This window comes from Loxodonta africana, chromosome 7 (genome assembly GCF_030014295.1).
Source record: "Loxodonta africana isolate mLoxAfr1 chromosome 7, mLoxAfr1.hap2, whole genome shotgun sequence".
In the NCBI taxonomy this organism is placed as follows: Eukaryota; Metazoa; Chordata; class Mammalia; order Proboscidea; family Elephantidae; genus Loxodonta; species Loxodonta africana.
This window is the reverse complement of record NC_087348.1, coordinates 92188490-92215469: the sequence shown is the minus strand read 5'-3', so window position 1 is coordinate 92215469 and position 26980 is coordinate 92188490. Positions and strand designations below refer to the sequence as shown.

The 26980-nt window shown below is 39.6% G+C and overlaps 1 protein-coding gene across 1 annotated transcript in view; it reads right to left on the bottom strand.

Annotated features, from left to right (window-relative positions):
- Positions 1–26980, bottom strand: part of RNF169 (ring finger protein 169) — a 136311-nt gene that overhangs the window by 29944 nt on the left and 79387 nt on the right. The window contains exon 4 of the mRNA XM_003420038.4: positions 1211–1329. Coding sequence (XP_003420086.1) covers positions 1211–1329 — 119 coding nt within the window. The remainder of the gene's footprint in view (positions 1–1210; positions 1330–26980) is intronic.

Sequence of the window (26980 nt, the reverse complement as noted above, 5' to 3'; positions counted from 1 at the left end):
TACACCCCACAAGTATGTGTCAATTTGGTTATGCCATGAGTCCCAGTGTTGTGTGATTGTCAACCATTTTGTCATCTCATGTGCTTTTCCTATGTGTTGTAAATCCTACCTCTATGATGTCAATGAGGCAGGACTCAATCTACAAGATTAGGTTTTGTCTTAAATCAATATCTTTTGAGATATAAAAAAGAGAAGTGAGCAGAGAGGCAGGGGGACTTTATACTACCAAGAAACAAGAGCCAGAAGAATAGTGTGTCCTTTGGACCAGGGGTCCCTGAACTGAGAAGCTCCTTGGCCAGAGAAGATTAATGACAAGGACCTTCCCCCAGAGCTAACAGAGACAGAGAGAAAGGCTTCCCCTGAAGCTGGCACCCTGAATTCGGACTTCTGGCCTCCTAGACTGTGGGAGAATAAATTTCTCTTTGTTAAAGCCATCCACTTGTGGTATATCTGTTATGGCAGCACTAGATAACTAAGAGAAGGGCTAATTCCTTCATGAACGACTACCTCCTTTGCCATGAGATCAGAAGAAATGGTTGTTGCCTGATTACCATTACTGAACATTCTGATCAAGGACCCAATAGATGGATCCTGATCAAAAGGAGGAAAAATGTGGACCAGAACATCAAATTCCTATGGAAACCAGACTTACTGGATCCATTAACACTGCAGGAACCCCTGAATCTATTGTCCTGGAACAATCTTTAAACCCTGAACCAAACTATCCCATGAAGTCATCTGTAAACAAAACAACTATTTAACTCAATTAATAAAGGATGTCAGCCTTGAAAATTTCAGTCTTTTAAAGAATTATCTATATGTGATCAAATTGACAACAACAACTCTAAAGCACAATCAAGAATTTAAGGGGAAGAGAATGTAAAAGCTAACAGTGGTGAGACAACATGCACAGCAATAGTGAGAACGGTGATACAATGCAAAGAATGTAACCAATGGCATTAATTTGTACATGTAGAAATTATAGAATGGGCTTATGTTTTCTGGTGGATATTTTCACCGAAAATAAAAAAGTAAACACAATTCAGGGCAGCCCTTTCTCCCTCCCCCATATTTGAAAACCAATTCCCACCTCTTTTCTCCTCTTCCACCTCCCCAAAGTATCTGTAACAAACACCTGAGTTCCACAGTCCCTTTTGTCCCATATCCCAAAGTGAAAGAATGTTGACCGAATTCAGTATCAGTCTCTCACCCTGCCAGGAAAGTTAAGGAGTAGGAGTTGTTCTTGGAAACAAATGCTGAGCGATGTGTCTGTATCGTCTTGCCTCGAGAAGGTTCTTCGTTCTCTGAATCTGAGAGACGTGCAGGACACTGGGAGGGAGACAAAAGAGACAAGACTGTTCATCTGAGGTTATCATGGAATCTTCCCCCTAGCTAGAGTTTCAAATCTCTCTGTATGTCACATGTCTCAGATCTGTTTCCAACTGCCCCCTGATATCCCAATCTGGATATCCTAAAGGTAGCCCAAACTCAATACATCTAAAATCCAACTCTCTCTCTCTCTCTCTTATCTAAGCCCAACCACCAGCTGCTAACTCCACCAACCCAGCCAGAAACCTCAGTGTCCATCTACGCTTCTTTCTTTTCCCTTACTCCTAAATCATAACATTTGCATAGAGCTTTTGGGTACCTCCAACACTTGTAAACATTTTATTTCATTTATTCTTACATCAGCCCTACTAAGCAGGGACTACTATCATTCATCTTTTACGGATGGCAAACTGAGACTCAGAACAGTTCATCTGTCTAGGATTATAAATTAGAAAACCTTATGTGGAAGTTCTAGTCTATTACATAGGGTTGCTGTAAGTTGAAATCGACTAGAAGGCACCTACCAAAAAAAAACAACAACATAGAGCTAGTAAGTGGCTCAAGTTGGTACTTAAATCCAGAGCTTCTCTCTCCAAATTGCCTTCATTCTTTTTCCAGTATTCAATAAGCAATTCTACTCCTAAAATGTCTCTTAAATCTAACTCTTTCCATATATACTCACTGTCATTGCCTCACTTTAGATTCTCATCATCTTCAGCCTGGTTTACTGCAACAACCTACTTACTGGTCTTGCTTTCTTCAGGCTTTCTTCCCTCCAATTCCTCTACATACTGCCAAGAATTATCTTTCTAACATACAGAGGGAATCCTATCATTCACTTGTTTACCTGCTGGTGACGTCAGGATAAAGTCTAAACACTTCAGCATAATACAATGCTTTTCCAAACTAGACCTCAACCTTCCTTCACAGCTTTGCTCCCACCAGTCCCCACACATGAAATCATTCAGCTCTTGCCACGCCAAACTACTTTCTACTCTCCAGAGGTAACACAGTCTTTCAAAACCTCTATGCTTCTGGATTATACTATTCCCATTGCATAAAATTCTCCTTCCCTGTTCTTTAACTATAAAATACTCATTGGCCTTTGAGAGTCACCATAAATGTCATTTTTTCTGCAAAGGTTTCCAAATACACCTACCGTCAGTTTTTTCAATCTCGTCTGTACTCATTCATTTACCTTCATTTGTTTTTGGAGCTTCTTTTTAGTCTTTTATTTTAGATTTGGAGTCTTTTTTAGATGTACCTTTTGCATATAACATATAGTGAGGTTTTGCCTCATAATTCAATACGAGAGTCCTTCTTTCCATGGGTAGCAACTAATTACACTGAACTATAGCTTCTTATTTAAGGGGTCTGTCTTCCACTTTAGAAAATTAAGCTCTGCAAAAGCAAGGGATTGTCTGTTTTTCAATTCCCGATACCATCAATAGGTAAACAAAAAAAATGTCTAATCATTTAATTAACTGTTATCTAACTCAATGGCAACTAACAACAAATAATCAAATCATTATAATAAAGTCAGAGTTGTAGACATACAGAGGCTTATGCAGACATAAACATGGCTATAGGGTCGCTATGAATCAACTCGATGGCAGTAGGTTTGGTTTGGTTTTATAAGTACTCTGCATTCCATAAATGCTTTGTTATTCTCTTGGCTTACAGGCACATATATATAACAGGCTGTGTTTCTTATTGGATAGCCTTTGAGGGACAGTTGAAGGATTACAATTTACATAAAGGCTTTTCAATTGCGTAGGGTATCACTTTTTATAGAGCCCTGTCATAGAAAATACTCACTGAAGAAACTTTAATAGCACTAATCCATTATTGAATTTTATATGATATTCTCTTCCCAACTCTAAGGGTGGGGGGGAAGCTTTGATACTCATAGACTCAACAGGGAACAAATAATGGCAATTTCTGTCTATTTAGGCTGCCTGTCCTTCACAATCAATTTAGTATCTAGGAAAAGAGTGTTCAAATCCCAGCTCTACTACTTAGCTAGCGCTGTCATTGTAGGTTACTTATCTTTCTGAGCCTCCATTTCCTTATCTGTAAATTAAAGATGTGGTAAGTCACAATAAGCCACATAGATTGTTGTAAGTCATTAAAAACATCTAGTACATTACCTAACAAGCAGTAGATGCTCAACAAAAAATAGATTTTTGTTTGTATTAATTTAAGTACTATTAATTTTTAAGAAGAAATTTCAGTATTATCATTGATATATGACAAGTTCCTTTAATTACTGAAAAGTAAATTATATTATAAATAATTAGTTCATCATTTAGACAGAAGCTACCCTGCCCTTTTACCTTTATACACCCCCACGAAGCCTAGAACCATTAAGATATAAAAATGTTTACCTCTCAGTTTTCACCTTGGATAAAAATTAGTCTATAATACTATGCATTCCTAAAGCAGTATAAACAAAAATGAAATCCCTAAAGTGATATCTAAAAAATTAAAAGAATGATAATACCCAGAGTTGGCAAGGGTGTGAGAAAATTAGTTTAGTATTCATGTACTGTTGGTGGGAGTACAGCTGTGTACAAGCTTTTTGGAGAACAACTGAGTAGTAATAAATACTAAAGGCCTTAAAAAGTATATTCCCTTTGACCTGGTCATCCCACTTCTAGTGATTTATTCTAAGGAACTTATAAGACAGTAGTGTTTAACAAAATATCAACAGGAGGTTAATGAAATAAACTAGTTAAATAAATTCAAGGGTCAAGAATACCAGGAAACCATTAAATAATGATAGGAATTCTTTATTTACATGGAAAAACACCCATGATTTAGAGTTAGCTCAGAAAAGTTTGCACACTGGGCTGCATTTTCTGAAAAGAAAAACAATGACAGTGTGTATACATATGTGCTAAGAAGTCTGGAAGAATATTTACCAAAATGTTTATAGGGGTTATCTCTAGGTTATGGGATTACAAGTAATTTTCACTTTCTGCTTTATAATTTCTGGTAAGACTGTAATTGCTTTACCACATTGTTTTCTAACAATTCACATGGTACTACTTTTACCATAACAAATTAAAACACTATACCCATTTTATTTCCATTTTGAAAAAATAACAATTGATGACCTGTTTCTAGAATAAACATTTTTCCTTCCACTATAATTCAATTTAACAAACATGTGTAGGAGATTTTAAAACAATTTTTTTTTAATGGGCAAGACACATTTTCTATACTCAACAAACTTACAATCTAGTAAATAAATAATTGTAATGTATAAGGAAGAATGAAATAAATCCTGTAAAAATTACAAAGGAGGAGACAGAGGAAGGATGATGGGAGTGGAGAAGCCAGTGAGGAATCCCTAAAGGTTCCATAAAGGTGACAGCTTTTGAACTGGACATGGAGAGATGAGTAGTAGCCTTTCAACAGGTAATCTAGGGATCACTTCATGACATGAAAATTCATGAGTAAGTGCCCAAGAAGGAAAAGCATAAAGTGTCTGTATGGGAGAAAGCAAACACCTCTGCTCCCTGGCATTCTAGGGTATAAAGCAAGGACGGAAAGATAAACTGCAAGTATACTAAGGAAAGCTTTGAATGGTAGGGTGAAGAGTTTACATTTAATTCCACAGGTAATGGGAAGTTACTGAGATTTTTTCGACAAGAGAGTGAAATAATTAGTCAAGCTCTAATCATAATACTCCCATATAAAATACAGTCTTTAAGCTGGCTTTCCACGACGGCCACTTCAGCATCTCATGGTTCCCAATTTAAATGTAGCCTTGGCTAAAATAAATAAAATTATTTTCTCAACACCAAGAACTCTCAGGAAATAGTAAAGCAAAATTAGAGCCTTTAAAAAGCCCTTGAAAATATAAAAATAGAGAGGCGGGGCCAAGATGAAGAAGCAGTCACATGCTTCCGCTGATCCCTCTTACAACGAAGACCCAAAAAACCAAGTGAATCGATAATATATATGACAAGCTAGGAACCCTGAGCATCAAAGGCAAAGCTGAGGAATCAGACTGAGTGACGGGGGAGGGAGAGATGGTGCAGAAGCAGCGAGGAGGTGCCGAACCCGTGATAGTACAACTCTGATTCCTTGGCACAACTGCGGCGGGGCTGACAGTAGTTTCCTAGGACACGGCGGCTTCAGCGAAAGAAGGCAGTTCGAGTAGCACACCCCTGACCCTGTGGTGTGCTTACAGTGGGGCTGGCTGCAGCGTCTAGAAACCAGCTGCTTTAGCAAAAGAAGGCAACTGAAGTGCCGGCACCCTGACCCCTTGGTGTGATGGCTAGCAGGGACGCAGCCCTAATCCCATGGGGTGATCTCGATGGGGACCCAACCAACGCACACAGGCTACACACACCTCTGGAACAGCACTCTCGGCACAAGATAAGTGATTTTGTCTGATTTACCACGCGCAGATCTAATAGCTCCTTCTTTTGAAAGAACTCTCTCCTATCTATCTGATCCCTCCTCCCTCTGCCCCAACTGGCTTCATTAACAGTTGATTTCCCTGGGCCTGAGATAGGACCTGCTGTGTCCCCTGAGCATTTCTCCTGGCAAGGGAGAAAGAACAAATTAACAAACAGGGGAAAAATACTTTGCCGACTCCACTAATCTAGAAGCTTAGGGCAGAAGTGGCTCCAGTCCAGGCACAAGCGATCTACAGACTTTGTCTTTCACCCCTGCATGGATCCAGGTGGCTAGTATATTGCAAGGGCAAATCTATTTGAGGCCTGACTGCAAGTGTTTCAGCTCTGTGGTGGAGAGGCAGGTTTTGGAGGTTTGATACCACTCTGCCTATTAAACAGGGCCTTCACGTACCCACACAGGGGCCAGACAACTGGAGGCTCCATCCATGCCACCTAGCCACCTGTGAAAGGAATCCAAGCATAGTGGTGCCTACCAGTCCTTACAGGTATAAGCACTGGGTTCCTAAGGTACAGTGGCAGAGCATACCAACCGGAGCGCTCTAGAGAATGGGGACACTCTTTCCTCATTGGCACTTGAGTGAAGGCTGTCAGCCCCCTGCCTTCCTCAGAGTGTAAACTCCTGCCACTACCAGAAACCTGTGCATACACCCATCACCACTGCTCCTCTAAGATAGTAGGTGAGAGCCTACACCACACACTAGGTGACTATCAGGACACCTGAGCTGAATCTATACAAGAATAACAAATGGACTCCTAGGATCATATACCTGGTAACAGCTCTAGCCATCTGGTGACAGGACATTAGTGCTTCAAAGGCTCCAATAATCAAGTTAGCTCACGCTAGTAGCCTATTTGGGTATATCAAAACAAAACAAAGGAAGAAACTAGGACACAGTGAGCAAACATAAAATGACACAATAATGTACACATGGCTTGGAAAAAACAGTCAATATCGAATTACATAAAGAAGCAGACCGTGATAGCTTCAAGAAACTCCCAAAACAAAGAATCAAGGACTCTGACGGATGAAGATGTATTCCTGGAATTACCAGATGTAGAATATAAAAGATTAATATACAGAACTCTTCAAGACATCAGGAATGAGATCAGGTAACATGCAGAAAAAGCAAATGAACACACAGATAAAGCAGTTGAAGAAATTAAGAAGATATTTAAGAATATAACGAAAAATTTAATAAACTGCAAGAATCCACAGAGAGACAGCATTCAGAAGATTAATAATAAAATTACAGAATTAGACAACTCAATAGAAAGTCAGAGGAGTAGAACTGAGGAAGTAGAAGGCAGAATTAGTGAGACTGAAGATAAAACTCTTGGCAACAATACACTCAAAGATAAATCAGATAAAAGAATTTTAAAAAAATGAAGAAACCCTAAGAATTATGTGGGACTTTATCAAAGGGAATAAACTGTGAGTAACTGGAATACCAGAACAGGGAGGGATAACAGGAAATACAGAGAATTGTTGAAGATTTGTCGGCAGAAAACTTCCCTGACGTCATGAAAGATGAAAGGATATATATTCAAGATGCTCACTGAAACCCACACAAGGGAGATCACAAAAGAAAGTCACCAAGACATATTATAATCAAACTTGCCAAAACCAAAGATAAAGAGAAAATTTTAAGAGCAGCCACGGATAAATGAAAAGCAGGCTACAAAGGAGAATCAATAAAAACAAGTTCAGACTACTCGGAAAAAAGCATGCAGGCAAGGAGGCAAAGGGATGATATATATAAAGCACTGAAGGAGAAAAATTGCCAGCCAAGAATCATATATCCAGCAAAACTGTCTCTCAAATATGAAGGCGAAATTAAGATATTTACAGATAAACAGAAGCTAAGGGAATTTGCAAACACCAAATGAAAACTACAAGAAATACCAAAGGAAATTCTCTGGTTAGAAAATCAATAATTTCAGATATCAACCCAACCACACAACACAGAACAGAGCAACCAGATATCAATTCAGATAGGGAAACCAAAAAATAAATCAAGATAAAAAAATCCTCAAAACAGGGAATCAGTGATGTCATTATGTAAAAGATGACATTAAATCAATAAAGAGGGACTAAATAAAGTAGCCATAGATCTTCCATATGGAGAGGAAATCAAGGTGATATAGAGAGATACAAAGTTTGGTTTAAACTTAGAAAAATACGGGTAAATATTAAGGTAACCACAAAGAAGACTAATAACCCTACACTTCAAAATAAAAAAGAAAAACATAAAGACTCAGCAAAAACAAATTCAGCTACAATGAAAAAGAGGAACACACGTTACAAAGAAAAACTTCTCAGCACAAAAGTAAGTGGAAAAATGAAACTGCCCACAACACACAAAAAAAAGGCATCAAAATGAAAGCACTAAACTCATACCTATCTATAATCACACTGAATGTAAATGGACTAAATGCACCAATATAAAGAGACTGAGAGTTGTAAAATGGATAAAAAACCAAGATCCGTCTACATGCTGCCTACAAGAGACACACCTTAGACTTAAAGACAAACTAAAACTCAAAAGATGAAAAAAATTTTATCAAGCAAACAACAATCAAAAAAAAGCTGGAGTGGGTATACTAATTTCTGACAAAACAGACTTCAAACTTAATTCTACCACAAATGATGAGGAAGGACACTATATAATGATTAAAGGGACAATATACCAGGAGGATATTACCATATTAAATATTTATGCACCCAATGACAGGGCTTCAAGATACATAAAACCAACTCTAACAGCACTGAAAAGTGAGACAGATAGCTCCACAATGATAGTAGGAGACTTCAACACACCACTTAAAGTGAAGAACAGAACTAACAGGAAAAAGCTCAATAAAGACACCAAAGACCTAAAAGCCAAAATTAACCAACTTGAACCCATAGACATATACAGAAAACTCCACTCAACAGCATCCAAGTATACCTTCTTTTCCAGTACACACGGAACATTCTCTAAATAGACCAATATTAGGCCATAAAGCAACCCTTAACAGAACGCAAAACATCGAACAAGGCATCTTCTCTAACAATAAAGGCATAAAACTAAAAGTCAGTAACTGAAAAATCAGGGAAAAGAAATAAAACACATGGAAACTGAACAACACTTTGTTCAAAAATGACTGGATTATAAAACAAATTAAGGACGGAATAAAGAAATTCACAGAATACAACAAGAATGAAAACACTTCCTGGGTTGGAAAGGGATGCTGGTGAGGAGTGAGCTTCTTGGATCAGGTGGACACTTGAGACTGTTGGTATCTCCTGCCTGGAAAGGAGATGAGAGGGTAGAGGGGGTTAGAAGCTGGTGAAATGGATACAAAGAGAGTGGAGGGAAGGAGCAGGCTGTTATCATTAGGGGGAGAGTACTTGGGAGTATCTAGCAAGGTGTACATAACTTTTTGTGTGAGAGACTGACTTGAATTGTAAACTTTCACTTAAAGCACAATAAAAATTATTTTTAAAAAAAGAGAGAACACCTCCTATCAGAACCTTTGGGACACAGCGAAAGCAGTGCTCAGAGGTCAATTTATATCAGTAAATGCACACATACAAAAAGAAAGAGCCAAAATCAAAGAATTATCCCTACAACTTGAAAAGAGGGCAACAAAAGAAACCCTCAGGCACCAGAAGAAAGCAAATAATAAAAATTAGAGCAGAATTAAATGAAATAGAAAACAGAAACAGAATTAAAACAGTTAACAAGACCAAAAGCTGGTTCTTTGAAAAGATTAACAAAATCCATGAACCACTGGCCGGACTGACATAAGAAAAACAGCAGACTAAGCAAATAGCCTGAATAAGAAATAGGATGGGCAATAATACAACAGACTCAACTGAAATGAAAAAAATCTTAACAGAGTACTATGAACAGTTGTACCATAACAACTTTAAAACCTACAAGAAATGGACAAATTTCTAGAAACACACTACCTACCTAAACTAACACAAACAGAGGCAGAACAACTAAATAAACCTATAACAAAAGAAGAGATAAAAAAGTAATCAAAAAACTCCCCAAAAAGAAAAGCCCCAGCTCTGACGGCTTCACTGGAGAATTCTACCAAACTTTTAGAGAAGAGTTAACACCACCACTACTGAAGGTACTTCAGCGCATAGAAAAGGATGGAATACTCCCAAACTCATTTTATGAAGCCAGCATAACCCTGATACCAAAACCAGGTAAAGACTCCACAAAAAAAGAAAATTACACACAAATATTCCTGATGAACTTAGATGCAAAAATCCTCAACAAAATTCTAGCCAATAGAATTCAACAACATAAGAAAAAAATAATTCACCATGACCAAGTTGGATTCATTCCAGGTATGAAGGGATGGTTCAAAATTAGAAAAACAATTAACGTAATCCATCACATAAATAAAACGAAAGGCAAGAACCACATGATTTTATCATTGATGCAGAAAAGGCATATGACAAACATCAACACCCATTGATGAAAAAAATCTCAGCAAAATAGGAATACAAGGGAGGCGGGGCCAAGATGGCTGACTAGGTAGCCATCTGACTAGCTACCTCGGATCCCTCTTGCAACAAAGACTCAGAAAAACAAGTGAATCGATCACATACATAACAATCTATGAACCCTGACCATCAAACACAGATCTAAAGTGTTCACCTGAGTGACAGGGACTGAGAACGAACAACCACGGGGAAACAACGACTGCTTTCGGAGCCTGGAGCCAGCGCCCCAGACAGGAAACTTTGGCGCTGGGTTTGGTCTGGGCGCAGGGGAGCTGAGCACAGCATCGTGAGACGGCACAAACACGGGACGCAGCCCTAACCCCCAGAAGTGACCTCGGGGGAAGCCCAGCCAGTGCACGCAGGCAGGAAGCGCAGCGACGCGGCTGACAAGAGGAGAAGTCACTGGGAGGCAGAGACTGGTTTTGGAGCCTGGAGTGTGGCGTCCCAGCCGGGAATCTTGGTGCTGAGCTTAGGCCTGGGAGCAGAGGAACTGACCACGGCTTCTGAGACAGCACAAGCACAGGACGCGGGCCTGACCCTTGGGCGCAGTCCTGACCCAGCCAACGCACAGAGGCTACACACCTTTGTCTTTGTCTATATTCCGGGGTGCTACTCTCTCCTATTTGTCTGATCCCTCCCCTCCCCTTACCAGGCGGCTTCATTAACATTGGAATTTCCTGAGCCAGAGAGTGAAGTGCTCTGTGGTTATGCTTTTTTTTTTCTTGGTCTTTTCCTAACCCATTCTCCTGGCCTGAGAGAAGCAGCTACAAAACACCCAGGGACCAAAAATCCTTCCCTAATTGGACTAAAAATACAGAACCAGCTCCAGCCAAGCATATGTGATCCACAGTCTTGGGCTTTCATCCCTACAGGGAACAAAGTGGCTATTATAATGCAAAGGCAATTCTGATAGGGATCTGACTGTAATTGTTTTAGCCGATTACTGGAAAGACAAGTTTCCCAGGTCTGATATCTCTGCTTATTCAACAGAGCCCTCACTGACCCACAACGGGGAACTGAGGGCTGACGCTCCCCCAAGACCACCTAGCCTCCTGCCTTAGGGGTCTAAGGAGGGTGACACATACCAATCTGTAGAGGTACCTGCATTGGGTGCCTAAGGTACAGCTGCAGAGCCCACCCGCCAAAGCGCTTTAGGAATAGAGACACACCTACCTCACTGGCACTTGGAGGAAGACTGTCAGCATCCTGCCCCCCCTGGAGCGTGAAACCCTGCTGCTACTAGAATCTGGTGCACACAACTATCACCACTACTCCTCTAGGTGGATAGGTGACAGTCTGCACCAAACACTTGATGACCCAAAATCAGATTCTACTCAAGAATAGTGAATGGACTCTCAGGCTTCTATATCTGGTTAACAGCCCAAACCAGCTGGTAATAGGACATAAGTGATTCAAGGGCTACAACAATCAAGCCAGCGCAATCTAGTAGCCCATCTACGTATATTGAAAGAAAACAAAACAAGATAAGACTCAGTGAGCAAATATAAAATAAATCACTACAATATCTTAGAGATGGCTCGGAGACAGCAGTCGATATCAAACCACATAAAGAAGCAGACCATGATTGCTTCTACAACTCCCCAAACTAAAGAATCAAAATCTTTCCCAAATGAAGATAAAACCCTGGAATTGTCAGATGCAGAATATAAAAAACTAATTTACAGAATGCTTCAAGACATCAGGGATGACCTCAGAAATGAAATAAGGCAATCTACAGAAAAAGCCAAGGAACACACTGATAAAGCAGTTGAAGAAATCAAAAAGATTATTCAAGAACGTAGTGGAAAAATTAATAAGCTGCAAGAATCCATAGAAAGACAGCATTCAGAAATCCAAAAGATTAACAGTAAAATTGCAGAATTAGACAACTCAACAGGAAGTCAGAGGAGCAGAATCCAGCAATTGGAATGCAGAGTGGAGGACCTGGAGGACAAGGGAATTGACACCAATATAGCTGAAAAAAAAATCAGATAAAAGAAGTTAAGAAAATGAAGAAACCCTAAGAATCATGTGGGACTCTATCAAGAAGAATAACTTGCGTGTGATTGGAGTCCCAGAACAGGGAGGGATAACAGAAAATACAGAGAGAATAGCTGAAGATCTGTTGGCAGAAAACTTCCCTGACATCATGAAAGACGAAAGGATATCTATCCAAGATGCTCATCGAACCCCATATAAGACTGATCCAAAAAGAAAATCACCAAGACATATTATCATCAAACTTGCCAAAACCAAAGATAAAGAGAAAATTTTAAAAGCAGCCAGGGATAAAAGAAAGGTTTCCTACAAAGGAGAATCAGTAAGAATAAGTTCAGACTACTCAGCAGAAACCATGCAGTCAAGAAGGCAATGGGATGACATAGACAGAGCACTGAAGGGGAAAAACTGCCAGCCAAGGACCATATATCCAGCAAAACTCTCTCTCAAATATGAAGGTGAAATTAAAACTTTTACAGATAAACACAAGCTTAGAGAATTTGTAAAAACCAAACCAAAGCTACAAGAAATACTAAAGGAAATTGTTTGGTCAGAAAAAAAATAATATCAGATACCAGCACAACACAAGGTCACAGAACAGAACATCCTGATATCAGCTCAAACAGGGAAATCACAAAAACAAATTAAGATTAATTTTAAAAAGAAAAAAACGCTGAAACCAGGGAATCATTGAAGTCAATATGTAAAAGATCACAATAATCAAAAAGAGGGACTAAATACAGGAGGCACAGAACTGCCACATGGAGAGGGAAACAAGGCAAGATAGGACAATACAAGTTAGGTTTTTACTTAGAAAAATAGGGGTAAATATTCAGGTAACCACAAAGAGGTATAACAACTCCATAACTCAGAATAAAAACCAAGATATACGTAACGACTCAGCAAACATAAAGTCAACTACTATGAAAATGAGGAACACACAATTTACAAAGAAAAACGTCTCAGCACAAAAAAAGTAAGTGGAAAAATGAAATTATCAACAACACACACAAAAAGGCATCAAAAGGACAGCACTAAACACATATCTATAATTACGCTGAATGTAAATGGACTAAACGCACCAATAAAGGGACAGAGAGTCTGAGACTGGATAAAGAAACACGATCCGTCTATATGCTGCCTACAAGAGACACACCTTAGACTTAGAGACACAAACAAACTAAAACTCAAAGGATGGAAAAAAGTATATCAAGCAAACAACAAGCAAAAAAGAGCAGGAGTAGCAATAATAATTTCTGACAAAATAGACTTTAAAGTTAAATCCACCACAAAGGATAAAGAAGGACACTACATACTGATTAAAGGGACAGAAGACCAGGAAGATATAACCATATTAAATATTTATGCACCCAATGACAGGGCTGCAAGATAAATAAAACAAACTTTAACAGAACTGAAAAGTGAGATAGACACCTCCACAATTATAGTAGGAGACTTCAACACACCACTTTCAGAGAAGGACAGGACTTCCAGTAAGATGCTCAATAGAGACACGGAAGACTTAATTGCTACAATCAACCAACTTGACTTCACAGACTTATATAAAGCACTCCACCCAACAGCTGCAAAGTATACTTTTTTTTCTAGCACACATGGAACATTCTCTAGAATAGACCACATATTAGGTCATAAAACAAACCTTTGCAGAATCCAAAACATCGAAATATTACAAAGCATCTTCTCAGACCACAAAGCCATAAAAGTGGAAATCAATAACAGAAAAATTAGGGAAAAGAAATCAAACACTTGGAAACTCAACAATACCCTTCTCAAAAAGACTGGGTTATAGAAGACATTAAGGAGGGAATAAAGAAATTAATAGAATGCAACGAGAATGAAAACACTTCCTATCAAAACCTCTGGGACACAGCAAAAGCAGTGCTCAGAGGTCAATTTATATCGATAAATGCACACACACATAAGGAAGAAAGAGCCAAAATCAGAGAACTGTCCCTACGACTTGAACAAATAGAAAGCGAGCAACAAAAGAATCCATCAAGCACCAGAAGAAAACAAATAATAAAAGTTAGAGCTGAACTAAATGAATTAGAGAACAGAAAAACAATTGAAAGAATTAACAAAGCCAAAAGCTGGTTCTTTGAAAAAATTAACAAAATTGATAAACCATTGGCCAGACTGACTAAAGAAATACAGGAAAGGAAACAAATAACCCGAATAAGAAACGAGATGGGCCACATCACAACAGACCCAACTGAAATTAAAAGAATCATATCAGATTATTATGAAAAATTGTACTCTAACAAATTTGCAAACCTAGAAGAAATGCATGAATTCTTAGAAAAACGCTACCTACCTAAACTAACACAATCAGAAGTAGAACAACTAAATAGACCCATAACAAAAAAAGAGATTGAAAAGGTAATCAAAAAACTCCCAACAAAAAAAAAGCCCTGGCCCAGAGGGTTTCACTGCAGAGTTCTACCAAACTTTCAGAGAAGAGTTAACACCATTACTACTAAAGGTATTTCAAAGCACAGAAAATGACAGAATACTACCTAACTCATTCTATGAAGCCACCATTTCCCTGATACCAAAACCACGTAAAGACACCGCAAAAAAAGGAAACTATACACCTATATCCCTCATGAACGTAGATGCAAAAATCCTCAACAAAATTCTAGCCAATAGAATTCAACAACATATCAAAAAAATAATCCACCACAACCAAGTGGGTTTTATACCAGGTATGCAAGGCTGGTTTAATATTAGAAAAACCATTAATGTAATCTACCATATAAATAAGACAAAAACCACATGATCTTATCAATAGATGCAGAAAAGCCATTTGACAAAGTCCAACACCCATTTATGATAAAAACTGTCAGCAAAATAGGAATTGAAGGAAAATTCCTCCACATAATAAAGGGCATCTATACAAAGCCAACAGCCAACATCACTCAAAATGGAGAGAGCCTGAAACCATTTCCCTTGAGAACGGGAACCAGACAAGGATGCCCTTTATCACCGCTCTTATTCAGCATTCTGCTAGAGGTCCTAGCCAGAGCAATTAGGCTAGATAAAGAAATAAAGGGCATCCGGATTGGCAAGGAAGAATTAAAATTATCTCTATTTGCAGAAAACATGATCTTATACACAGAAAACCCTAAGGAATCCTCCAGAAAACTACTGAAACTAACAGAAGAGTTTGGCAGAATCTCAGGTTATAAGAGAAACATACAAAAATCACTTGGATTCCTCTATATCAACAAAAAGAACATCGAAGAGGAAATCACCAAATCAATACCATTCACAGTAGCCCCCAAGAAGATAAAATACTTAAGAATAAATCTTAGCAAAGACGTAAAACACCTATACAAAGAAAACTACAAAGTACTAGTGCAAGAAACTAAAAAGGACCTACATAAGTGGAAAAATATAGCCTTGCTCATGGATAGGAAGACTTAACATAGTAAAAATGTCTATTCTACCAAAAGCAACCTATACATACAATGCACTTCCAATCCAAATTCCAATGACATTTTTTAATGTGATGGAGAAACAAATCACCAACTTCATATGGAAGGAAAAGAAGCCCCAGATAAGTAAAGCATTACTGAAAAAGAAGAACAAAGTGGGAGGCCTCATTCTACCTGATTTCAGAACATAGTATACAGCCACAGTAGTCAAAACAGCCTGGTACTGGTACAACAACAGGCACACAGACCAATGGAACAGAATTGAGAACCCAGATCTAGGTCCATCCACGTATGAGCAGTTGATATTTGACAAAGGCCCAGTGTCAGTTAATTGGGGAAAAGATAGTCTTTTTAACAAATGGTGCTGGCATAACTGGATATCCATTTGCAAAAAAATGAAACAGGACCCATACCTCACACCATGCACAAAAACTAACTCCAAGTGGATCAAAGACCTAAACATAAAGACTAAAACAATAAAGATCATGGAAGAAAAAATAGGGACAACGTTAGGAGTCCTAATACAAGACATAAACAGAATACAAAACATGACCAAAACTGACGAAGAGAAACCAGATAACTGGGAGCTCCTAAAAATCAAACACCTATGCTCATCTAAAGACTTCACCAAAAGAGTAAAAAGACCACCTACAGACTGGGAGAGAATTTTCAGCTATGACATCTCCGACCAGCGCCTGATCTCTAAAATCTATATGATTCTGTTAAAACTCAACCACAAGAAGACAAACAACCCAATCAAAAAGTGGGCAAAGGATACGAACACGCACTGCACTAAAGAAGATATTCAGGCAGCTAACAGATACATGAGAAAATGCTCTCGATCATTAGCCATGAGAGAAACACAAATGAAAACTACGATGAGATTCCATCTCACTCCAACAAGGCTGGCATTAATCCAAAAAACACAAAATAATAAATGTTGGAGAGGCTGCGGAGAGACTGGAAATCTTATATACTGCTGGTGGGAATGTCAAATGGTAGAACCACTTTGGAAATCTATCTGGTGTTATCTTAAACAGTTAGAAATAGAACCACCATACAACCCAGAAATCCCACTCCTCGGAATATACCCTAGAGAAATAAGAGCCTTCACACAAACAGATGTGCACACCCATGTTTATTGCAGCTCTGTTTACAATAGCAAAAAGCTGGAAGGAACCAAGGTGTCCATCAACGGATGAATGGTTAAATAAATTATGGTATATTCACACAATGGAATACTACGCATCGACAAAAAACAGTGACGAATCTGTGAAACATTTCATAACATGGAGGAACCTGGAAGGCATTATGCTGAGTGAAATTAGTCAGAGGCAAAAGGACAAATATCGTATAAGACCCCTATTATAAGATCTTGAGAAACAGTATAAACTGAGAAGAACACATACTTTTGTCGTTACGAGGAGGGGAGGGAGGTAGGGTGGGAGAGGGTTATTTACTGATTAGTTAGTGGATACGAACTACTTTAGGTGAAGGGAAGGACAATACTCAATACAGGGAAGGTCAGCTCAACTGGACTGGACCAAAAGCAAAGAAGTTTCCGGGATAAACTGAATGCTTCAAAGGTCAGCAGTGCAAGGGCAGGGGTTTGGGGACTATGGCTTAAGGGGACTTCTAAATCAACTGGCAAAATAATTCTATTATGAAAACATTCTGCATCCCACTTTGAAGTGTGGCACCTGGGGTCTGAAATGCTAACAAGCGGCCATCTAAGATGCATCAATTGGTCTCAACGCACCTGGATCAAGGGAGAATGAAGAACACCAAGGTCACACGATAACTAAGAGCCCAAGAGACAGAAAGGGCCTCATGAACTAGAGACTTACATCATCCTGAGACCAGAAGAAGTAGTTGGTGCCTGGCCACAATCGATGACTGCCCTGACAGGGAGCACAACAGAGAACCCCTGAGGGAGCAGGAGATCAGTGGGATGCAGACCCCAAATTCTCATAAAAAGACCAGACTTAATGGTCTGAGTGAGACTAGAGGAATCCCGGCGGTCATGGTCCCCAGACCTTCTTATGGCCCAGGACAGGAACCATTCCCGAAGACAACTCATCAGACATGGAAGGGACTGGACAATGGGTTGGAGAGAGATGCTGATGAAGAGTAAGCTACTTGTATCTGGTGGACACTTGAGACTGTGTTGTCATCTCCTGTCTGGAGGGGAGATAGGAGGGTAGAGAGGGTTAGAAACTGGCAAAATCTTCGCGAAAGGAGAGACTGGAAGAAGGGAGCGGGCTGACTCACTAGGGGGAGAGTAAGTGGGAGTATGGAGTAAGGTGTATATAAGCTTATATGTGACAGACTGACTTGATTTGTAAACTTTCACTTAAAGCACAATAAAAATTATTTTAAAAAAAAAGAACCTCTTGCTTCTGGCCTGGCCGGGTCCAGATTCCCTCCAGGAAATGATCTCTTTTGTTAATTTCTGCCAAGATGAGAAATTATTCAAATTATTTTTTCTTTTGCTGCTGCCATCTTTAGAATAGAAATCAGGTGCATCAACTGAATTTTAATCTTAAGAGGAATCCCATTTAAAAAACAAAAAAACATTGCGGTTGAGTCAGTTCCATCTCATGGTGAACTTATACCACAGAGTAGAACTGCCCCACAGGGTTTATAAGGAGCTGCTGGTGTATTCCAGCTGCCTACATTTTGGTTAGCAACCTGAGCTCTTGGCTCCTAAAAGGGAGCCGCCAGGGCTTGTAAAAGGAATCAGGAGGTGCAAATTCTCAGATTTGTTTTAGTTGGTATAGCCAAATTCAGCAAACTATCCATACAAAAACATATTGAATAAACTTTGATGTATGAATATTTCACGTTTCAGGTTTTTGTGTTTTTCCCTTTTCTCTGATTGTTTTTATATATATATCTTATTTTTATTGTGCTTTAAGTGAAAGTTAACAAATCAAGTCAGTCTCACATACAAAATCTTATACGTATCTTGCTGTATACTCCTAGGTGCTCTACCCCTAATGAGTCAGCACATTCCTTCTCTCCACCCTGTATTTCCGTGTCCACTTAGCCAGCTTCTGTCCCTCTTGGCCTTCACATCTCCCCTCCAGACAGGAGCTGCACATGTAGTTTCATGTGTCTACTTGATCCAGGAAGCCGACTCCTCACCAGTATCATTTTCTGTCTTATTGTTTAGTCCAATCCCTGTCTGAAGAGTTGGCTTCGGGAATGGCTCTTGTCTCAACCTAACAGAAGGTCTGGCGACCGTGACCTCTGGGGTCCCTCCAGTCTCAGTCAGACCACTAAGCCTGGTCTTTTTATGAGAATTTGAGGTCTGCATCCCACTACTCTCCTGCTCCATTGGGTATTCTCTGTTGTGTTCTCTGTAAGGGCAATCAGCGGTTTTAGCCGGGCACCATCTTGTTCTTCTGGTCTCATGCTGTTGTAGTCTCTGACTTACATGGCCCATTCTGACTCTTGGGTTCATACTTACCTTGTATCTTTGGTGTTCTTCATTCTCCTTTGCTCCATGTGGTTAAGACTAATTGTTGCATTTTAGATGGTCGCTTGCTAGTGTGTTAAGACTCCGGACACGACTCTCCAAAATGGGATGCAGAATGTTTTCTTAATAGATTTTATTATGCCAGTTGATCTAGATGTACCCTGAAACCATGGTCCTCCAAACCCTTGCCCCTGCTATCCTGGCCTTCGAGTGTTTATTAAGGAAACTTCTTTGTTTTGGTTTAGTCTAGTTGTGCTGACCTCTCCTGTATTGTGTGTTGTCCTTCCCTTCATCTAAATTAGTTCTTGTCTACCATCTAATTAGTGAATCCGCCACTCCCTCCCTGCCTCCCCCTTCTTATAACCATCAAAGAATATTTTCTTCTCTGTTTAAACTATTTCTTGAGTTCTCATGATAGTGGTCTCATACGATATTTGTCCTATTGCAACTGACTAATTTCACTCAGCATAATGCCTTCCAGATTCCTCCATGTTATGAAATGTTTCACAGATTCACCATAGTACTTCATCGATGTGTAGTATTCCATTGTGTGAATATACCATAATTTATCCATTCATGCATCGATGGGCACCTTGGTGGCTTCCTTCTTTTTTCTATTGTAAACAATGCTGCAGTGAACATGGGTGTGCATATATCTGTTCGTGTAAAAGGCTCTTATTTCTCTAGGATATATTCCAAGGAGTGGGATTGCTGGATCGTATGGTAGTTCTATTTCTAGCTTCTTAAGGAAGTGCGATATCGATTTCCAAAATGGTTGTACCATTTGACATTCCCACCAGCAGTGTATTAGTGTTCCAGTCTCTCCACAGCCTCTCCAACATTTATTATTTTGTGTTTTTTGGATTAATGTCAGCCTTGTTGGAGTGAGATGGAATCTCATTGTAGCTTTGATTTGCATTTCAATAATGGCTGATGATTGTGAGCATTTCCTCATGTATCTGTTAGCTACCTGAATGTCTCCTTTAGTGAAGTGCCTGTTCATCTCCTTTGCCCATCTTTTAATTGATTTATTTGTCTTTTTGCAGTTGAGTTTTTGCAGTAACATGTAGATTTTAGAGATCAGGCGCTGATCAGAAATGTCATAGCTCAAAACTTTTTCCCTATCTACGTAATCTTTTTACTCTTGGTGAAGTCTTTGGATGAGCATAGGTGTTTGACTTTTAGGAGCTCCCAGTTATCTAATTTCACTTTTACTGTTTGTACAGTTCTAGTAATTTTTTTTCCAATTTTTATTGTGCTTTAAGTGAAAAGTTTACAAACCAAGTCAGTCTCTCATACAAAAACTTATATACACCTTGCTATATACTCCTAGTTGCTCTCCCTCTAATGAGACAGCACTCTCCTTCCTTCCACTCCTTTTTGTGTCCATTTGGCCAGCTTCTGACCCCGTCTGCCCTCTCATCTCCCCGCCAGACAGGAGCTGCCCACATAGTCTCATGTGTCTACTTGATCCAAGAAGCTTATTCTTCACCAGTATCATTTTCTATCCCACAGTCCAGTCTAATCCCTGTCTGAAGAGTTGGTTTTGGGAATGGTTCCTGTTTTGGGTTAAGAGAAGGTCTGGGGACTGTGACTTCTGCGGTCCTTCTAGTCTCAGACCATTAAGTTTGGTCTTTTTACAAGAATTTGGGGTCTGCATCCCACTACTCTCCTGCTCCCTCAGGGGTTCTGTGTTGTGTTCCCTGTCAGGGCAGTCATCGGTTGTAGCCAGGCGCCATCTAGTTCTTCTGGTCTCAGGCTGATGTAGTCTCTGGTTTATGTGGCCCTTTCTGTCTCTTGGACACATAATTACCTTGTGTCTTTTGTGTTCTTCATCATCCTTTGGTCCAGGTGGGTTGAGACCAATTGATGCATCTTAGACGGCCGCTTGCTAGTGTTTAAAACCCAAGACGCCACTCTCCAAAGTGGAATGAAGAATGTTTTCTTAACAGATTTTATTATGCCATTTGACCTAGATGTCCCCTAAAACCATGGTCCCCAAACCCCGCCCCTGCTACTCTGGCCTTCGAAGTGTTCAGTTTATTCAGGAAACTTCTTAGCTTTTGGTTTAGTCCAGTTGTGCTGACCTTTCCTGTATTGTGTATTGTCTTTCCCTTCACCTAAAAGACTTCTTATCTAGTGTTAGTAAAAACCCCTCTTTCTCTCTCCTTTCCCCCTCTCATAGCCATGAAAGAATATTTTCTTCTGTGTTTAAACTGTTTTTCGAGTTCTTATAATAATGGTCTCATACAATATTTGTCCTTTTGCAACTGACCAATTTCACTCAGCATAATGCCTTCCAGATTCCTCCATGTTATGAAATATTTCACCGATTCATCATTGTTCTTTATCGATGTGTAGTATTCCCTTGTGTGAACATAGTGTAATTTATCCATTCATCCATTGACAGGCACCTTGGTTGCTTCCATCTTTTTGCTATTGTACACAGTGCTGCAGTGAATATGGGTTTGCATATATCTGTTCTTCTAAAGGCTCTTATTTCTCTAGGATATATTCCAAGAAATCGGGTTGCTGGATCGTGTGGTAGTTCTATTTCTAGCTTTTCAAGGAAGTGCCAGATCAATTTCCAACGTGGTTGTACCATTTTACTTTCCTACTAGCAGTGTAAATGCTCCAGTCTCTCCACAGCCTCTCCCACATTTATTATTTTGTGTTTTTTGGATTAATGCCAGCCTTTTGGAGTGAGATGGAAATCTCATTGTAGTTCTGATTTGCATTTCAGTAATGGCTGATGATTGTGAGCATTTCCTCATGTATCTGTTAGCTACCTGAATGTCTTCTTTAGTGAAGTGCCTGTTCATCTCCTTTGCCCATTTTTTAACTGGGAAATTTTTCTTTTTGATGTTGAGTTTTTGCAGTATCATGTAGATTTTAGAGATCAGGTGGTGATTGGAAATGTCATACCTAAAAACTTCTTCCCAGTCTATAGGTAATCTTTTTAGTCTTTTGGTGAAGTCTTTAGATGAACGTAGGTGTTTTATTTTTAGGAGCTCCCAGTTACCTTGTTTCTCTTCTGCATTGTTAGTAATGTTTTGTATATCGTTTATGCCATGTATTAGGGCTCTAGCATTGTCCTATTTTTTTCTAACATGATCTTTATCGTTTTAGGTTTTCTATTTAGGTCTTTGATCCATTTTGAGTTCGTTTTTGTGCATGGTGTAAGGTATGAGTCTTGTTTCATTTTTTTGCCAATGGATATCCAGTTATGCCAGCACCACTTATTAAAGAGACTGTCTTTTCCCTGTTTAACTGACTTGGGGCATTTTTCAAAGGTCAGCTGCTCATATGTGGATGGATTTATGCCTGGATTCTTAACTGTTCCACCAGTCTATATATCTTTTGTTGTACCAGTACCAGCTTGTTTTGACTACTGTATAGTATGTTGTAAAATCAGGTAGTGTGAGGCCTCCCACTTTATTTTCCTTTTTCAGTAATGCTTTACTTATCCGGGGCCTCTTTCCCTTCCACATGAAGTTGGTGATTTGTGTCTCCATCTCATTAAAAAATGTCACTGGTATATGGATCAGAATTGTATCTGTAGATCGCTTTGGGCAGAGTAGACATTTTTATAATGTTGAGTCTTCCTTTCCATGAGCGAAGTATGTTTTTCCACTTACGTAGGTCTCTTTTGCTTTCTTACAGTAGTGTCTTGTAGTTTTCTTTGTAAAGGTGTTTTCTGCATCTCGTTAGATTCATTCCTAAGTATTTTATCTTCTTAGGGGCTGTTGTAAATGGTATTGATTTGGTGATTTTCTCTTCATTTCCCTCTTTGTTGCTGTAGAGGAATCCAACTGATTTTTGTATGTTTATCTTGTACCCTGATACTCTGCTGAACTCTTCTGTTAGTTTCAGTAGTTTTCTTGAGGATTCTTTTACGTTTTTCTGTGTATAAGATCATGTCATCTGCAAACAGATTCTTTTACTTTTTCTTTGCCAATTTGGATGCTGTTTATTTTTTATCTAGTCTAATAGCTCTGTCTAGGACCTCCAGCACAATGTTGAATAAGAGTGGTGATAAAGGGCATCGTTGTCGGGTTCCCGTTCTCAGTGGGAATGGTTTCAGACTCTCTCCGTTTAAGATCATGTTGCTTGTTGGCTTTGTATAAATGCCCTTTATAATGCTGAGGAATTTTCCTTGTATTCTTTTTTTTTTTTAATAATTTTTATTGTGCTTTAAGTGAAAGTTTACAAATCAAGTCAGTCTGTCACATACAAGCTTATATACACCTTACTCCATACTCCCACTTACTCTCCCCCTAATGAGTCAGCCCGCTCCCTCCTTCCAGTCTCTCCTTTCGTGACGATTTTGCCAGTTTCTAACCTTCTCTACCCTCCTATCTCCCCTCCAGACAGGAGATGACAACACAGTGTCAAGTGTCCACCTGATACAAGTAACTCACTCTTCGTCAGCATCTCTCTCCCACCCATTGTCCAGTCCCTTCCATGTCTGACGAGTTGTCTTCGGGAATGGTTCCTGTCCTGGGCCAACAGAAGGTTTGGGGACCATGACCGCCAGGATTCCCCTAGTCTCAGTCAGACCATTAAGTCTGGTCTTTTTATGAGAATTTGGGGTCTGCATCCCACTGTTTTCCCGCTCCCTCAGGGGTTCTCTCTTGTGCTCACTGTTAGGGCAGTCATCGGTTGTGGCAGGGCACCATCTAGTTCTTCTGGTCTCAGGATGATGTAAGTCACTGGTTCATGTGGCCCTTTCTGTCTCTTGGGCTCATAGCTATTGTGTGACCTTGGTGTTCTTCATTCTCCTTTGATCCAGGTGGGTTGAGACCAATTGATGCATCTTAGATGGCCGCTTGTTAGCATTTAAGACCCCAGATGCCACATTTCAAAGTGGGATGCAGAATGTTTTCATAATAGAATTATTTTGCCAATTGACTTAGAAGTTCCCTTAAGCCATAGTCCCAAACTCCTGCTCTTTTTTGCTTGTTGTTTGCTTGATATATTTTTTTCCATCCTTTGAGTTTTAGTTTGTTTGTGTCTCTAAGTCTAAGGTGTGTCTCTTGTAGGCAGCATATAGACGGATCGTGTTTCTTTATCCAGTCTCAGACTCTCTGTCCCTTTATTGGTGCGTTTAGTCCATTTACATTCAGCGTAATTATAGATATGTGTTTAGTGCTGTCCTTTTGATGCCTTTTTGTGTGTGTTGTTGATAATTTCATTTTTCCACTTACTTTTTTTGTGCTGAGACGTTTTTCTTTGTAAATTGTGTGTTCCTCATTTTCATAGTAGTTGACTTTATGTTTGCTGAGTCGTTACGTATATCTTGGTTTTTATTCTGAGTTATGGAGTTGTTATACCTCTTTGTGGTTACCTGAATATTTACCCCTATTTTTCTAAGTAAAAACCTAACTTGTATTGTCCTATCTTGCCTTGTTTCCCTCTCCATGTGGCAGTTCTGTGCCTCCTGTATTTAGTCCCTCTTTTTGATTATTGTGATCTTTTACATATTGACTTCAATGATTCCCTGGTTTCAGCGTTTTTTTCTTTTTAAAATTAATCTTAATTTGTTTTTGTGATTTCCCTGTTTGAGCTGATATCAGGATGTTCTGTTCTGTGACCTTGTGTTGTGCTGGTATCTGATATTATTTTTTTTCTGACCAAACAATTTCCTTTAGTATTTCTTGTAGCTTTGGTTTGGTTTTTACAAATTCTCTAAGCTTGTGTTTATCTGTAAAAGTTTTAATTTCACCTTCATATTTGAGAGAGAGTTTTGCTGGATATATGGTCCTTGGCTGGCAGTTTTTCCCCTTCAGTGCTCTGTCTATGTCATCCCATTGCCTTCTTGACTGCATGGTTTCTGCTGAGTAGTCTGAACTTATTCTTACTGATTCTCCTTTGTAGGAAACCTTTCTTTTATCCCTGGCTGCTTTTAAAATTTTCTCTTTATCTTTGGTTTTGGCAAGTTTGATGATAATATGTCTTGGTGATTTTCTTTTTGGATCAGTCTTATATGGGGTTCGATGAGCATCTTGGATAGATATCCTTTCGTCTTTCATGATGTCAGGGAAGTTTTCTGCCAACAGATCTTCAGCTATTCTCTCTGTATTTTCTGTTATCCCTCCCTGTTCTGGGACTCCAATCACACGCAAGTTATTCTTCTTGATAGAGTCCCACATGATTCTTAGGGTTTCTTCATTTTCTTAACTTCTTTTATCTGATTTTTTTTTCAGCTATATTGGTGTCAATTCCCTTGTCCTCCAGGTCCTCCACTCTGCATTCCAATTGCTGGATTCTGCTCCTCTGACTTCCTGTTGAGTTGTCTAATTCTGCAATTTTACTGTTAATCTTTTGGATTTCTGAATGCTGTCTTTCTATGGATTCTTGCAGCTTATTAATTTTTCCACTACGTTCTTGAATAATCTTTTTGATTTCTTCAACTGCTTTATCAGTGTGTTCCTTGGCTTTTTCTGTAGATTGCCTTATTTCATTTCTGAGGTCATCCCTGATGTCTTGAAGCATTCTGTAAATTAGTTTTTTATATTCTGCATCTGACAATTCCAGGGTTTTATCTTCATTTGGGAAAGATTTTGATTCTTTAGTTTGGGGAGTTGTAGAAGCAATCATGGTCTGCTTCTTTATGTGGTTTGATATCGACTGCTGTCTCCGAGCCATCTCTAAGATATTGTAGTGATTTATTTTATATTTGCTCACTGAGTCTTATCTTGTTTTGTTTTCTTTCAATATACGTAGATGGGCTACTAGATTGCGCTGGCTTGATTGTTGTAGCCCTTGAATCACTTATGTCCTATTACCAGCTGGTTTGGGCTGTTAACCAGATATAGAAGCCTGAGAGTCCATTCACTATTCTTGAGTAGAATCTGATTTTGGGTCATCAAGTGTTTGGTGCAGACTGTCACCTATCCACCTAGAGGAGTAGTGGTGATAGTTGTGTGCACCAGATTCTAGTAGCAGCAGGGTTTCACGCTCCAGCGGGGGCAGGATGCTGACAGTCTTCCTCCAAGTGCCAGTGAGGTAGGTGTGTCTCTATTCCTAAAGCGCTTTGGCGGGTGGGCTCTGCAGCTGTACCTTAGGCACCCAATGCAGGTACCTCTACAGATTGGTATGTGTCACCCTCCTTAGACCCCTAAGGCAGGAGGCTAGGTGGTCTTGGGGGAGCGTCAGCCCTCAGTTCCCCGTTGTGGGTCAGTGAGGGCTCTGTTGAATAAGCAGAGATATCAGACCTGGGAAACTTGTCTTTCCAGTAATCGGCTAAAACAATTACAGTCAGATCCCTATCAGAATTGCCTTTGCATTATAATAGCCACTTTGTTCCCTGTAGGGATGAAAGCCCAAGACTGTGGATCACATATGCTTGGCTGGAGCTGGTTCTGTATTTTTAGTCCAATTAGGGAAGGATTTTTGGTCCCTGGGTGTTTTGTAGCTGCTTCTCTCAGGCCAGGAGAATGGGTTAGGAAAAGACCAAGAAAAAAAAAAGCATAACCACAGAGCACTTCACTCTCTGGCTCAGGAAATTCCAATGTTAATGAAGCCGCCTGGTGAGGGGAGGGATCAGACAAATAGGAGAGAGTAGCACCCCGGAATATAGACAAAGTTACTTACCTTGTTGGGTGATGACTGTCTTATCTGAAATTCCCGAGGGGTGTGCAGCCTCTGTGCGTTGGCTGGGTCAGGACTGCGCCCAAGGGTCAGGCCCGCGTCCTGTGCTTGTGCTGTCTCAGAAGCCGTGGTCAGTTCCTCCGCTCCTAGTCCTAAGCCCAGCGCCAAGGTTCCCCGGTTG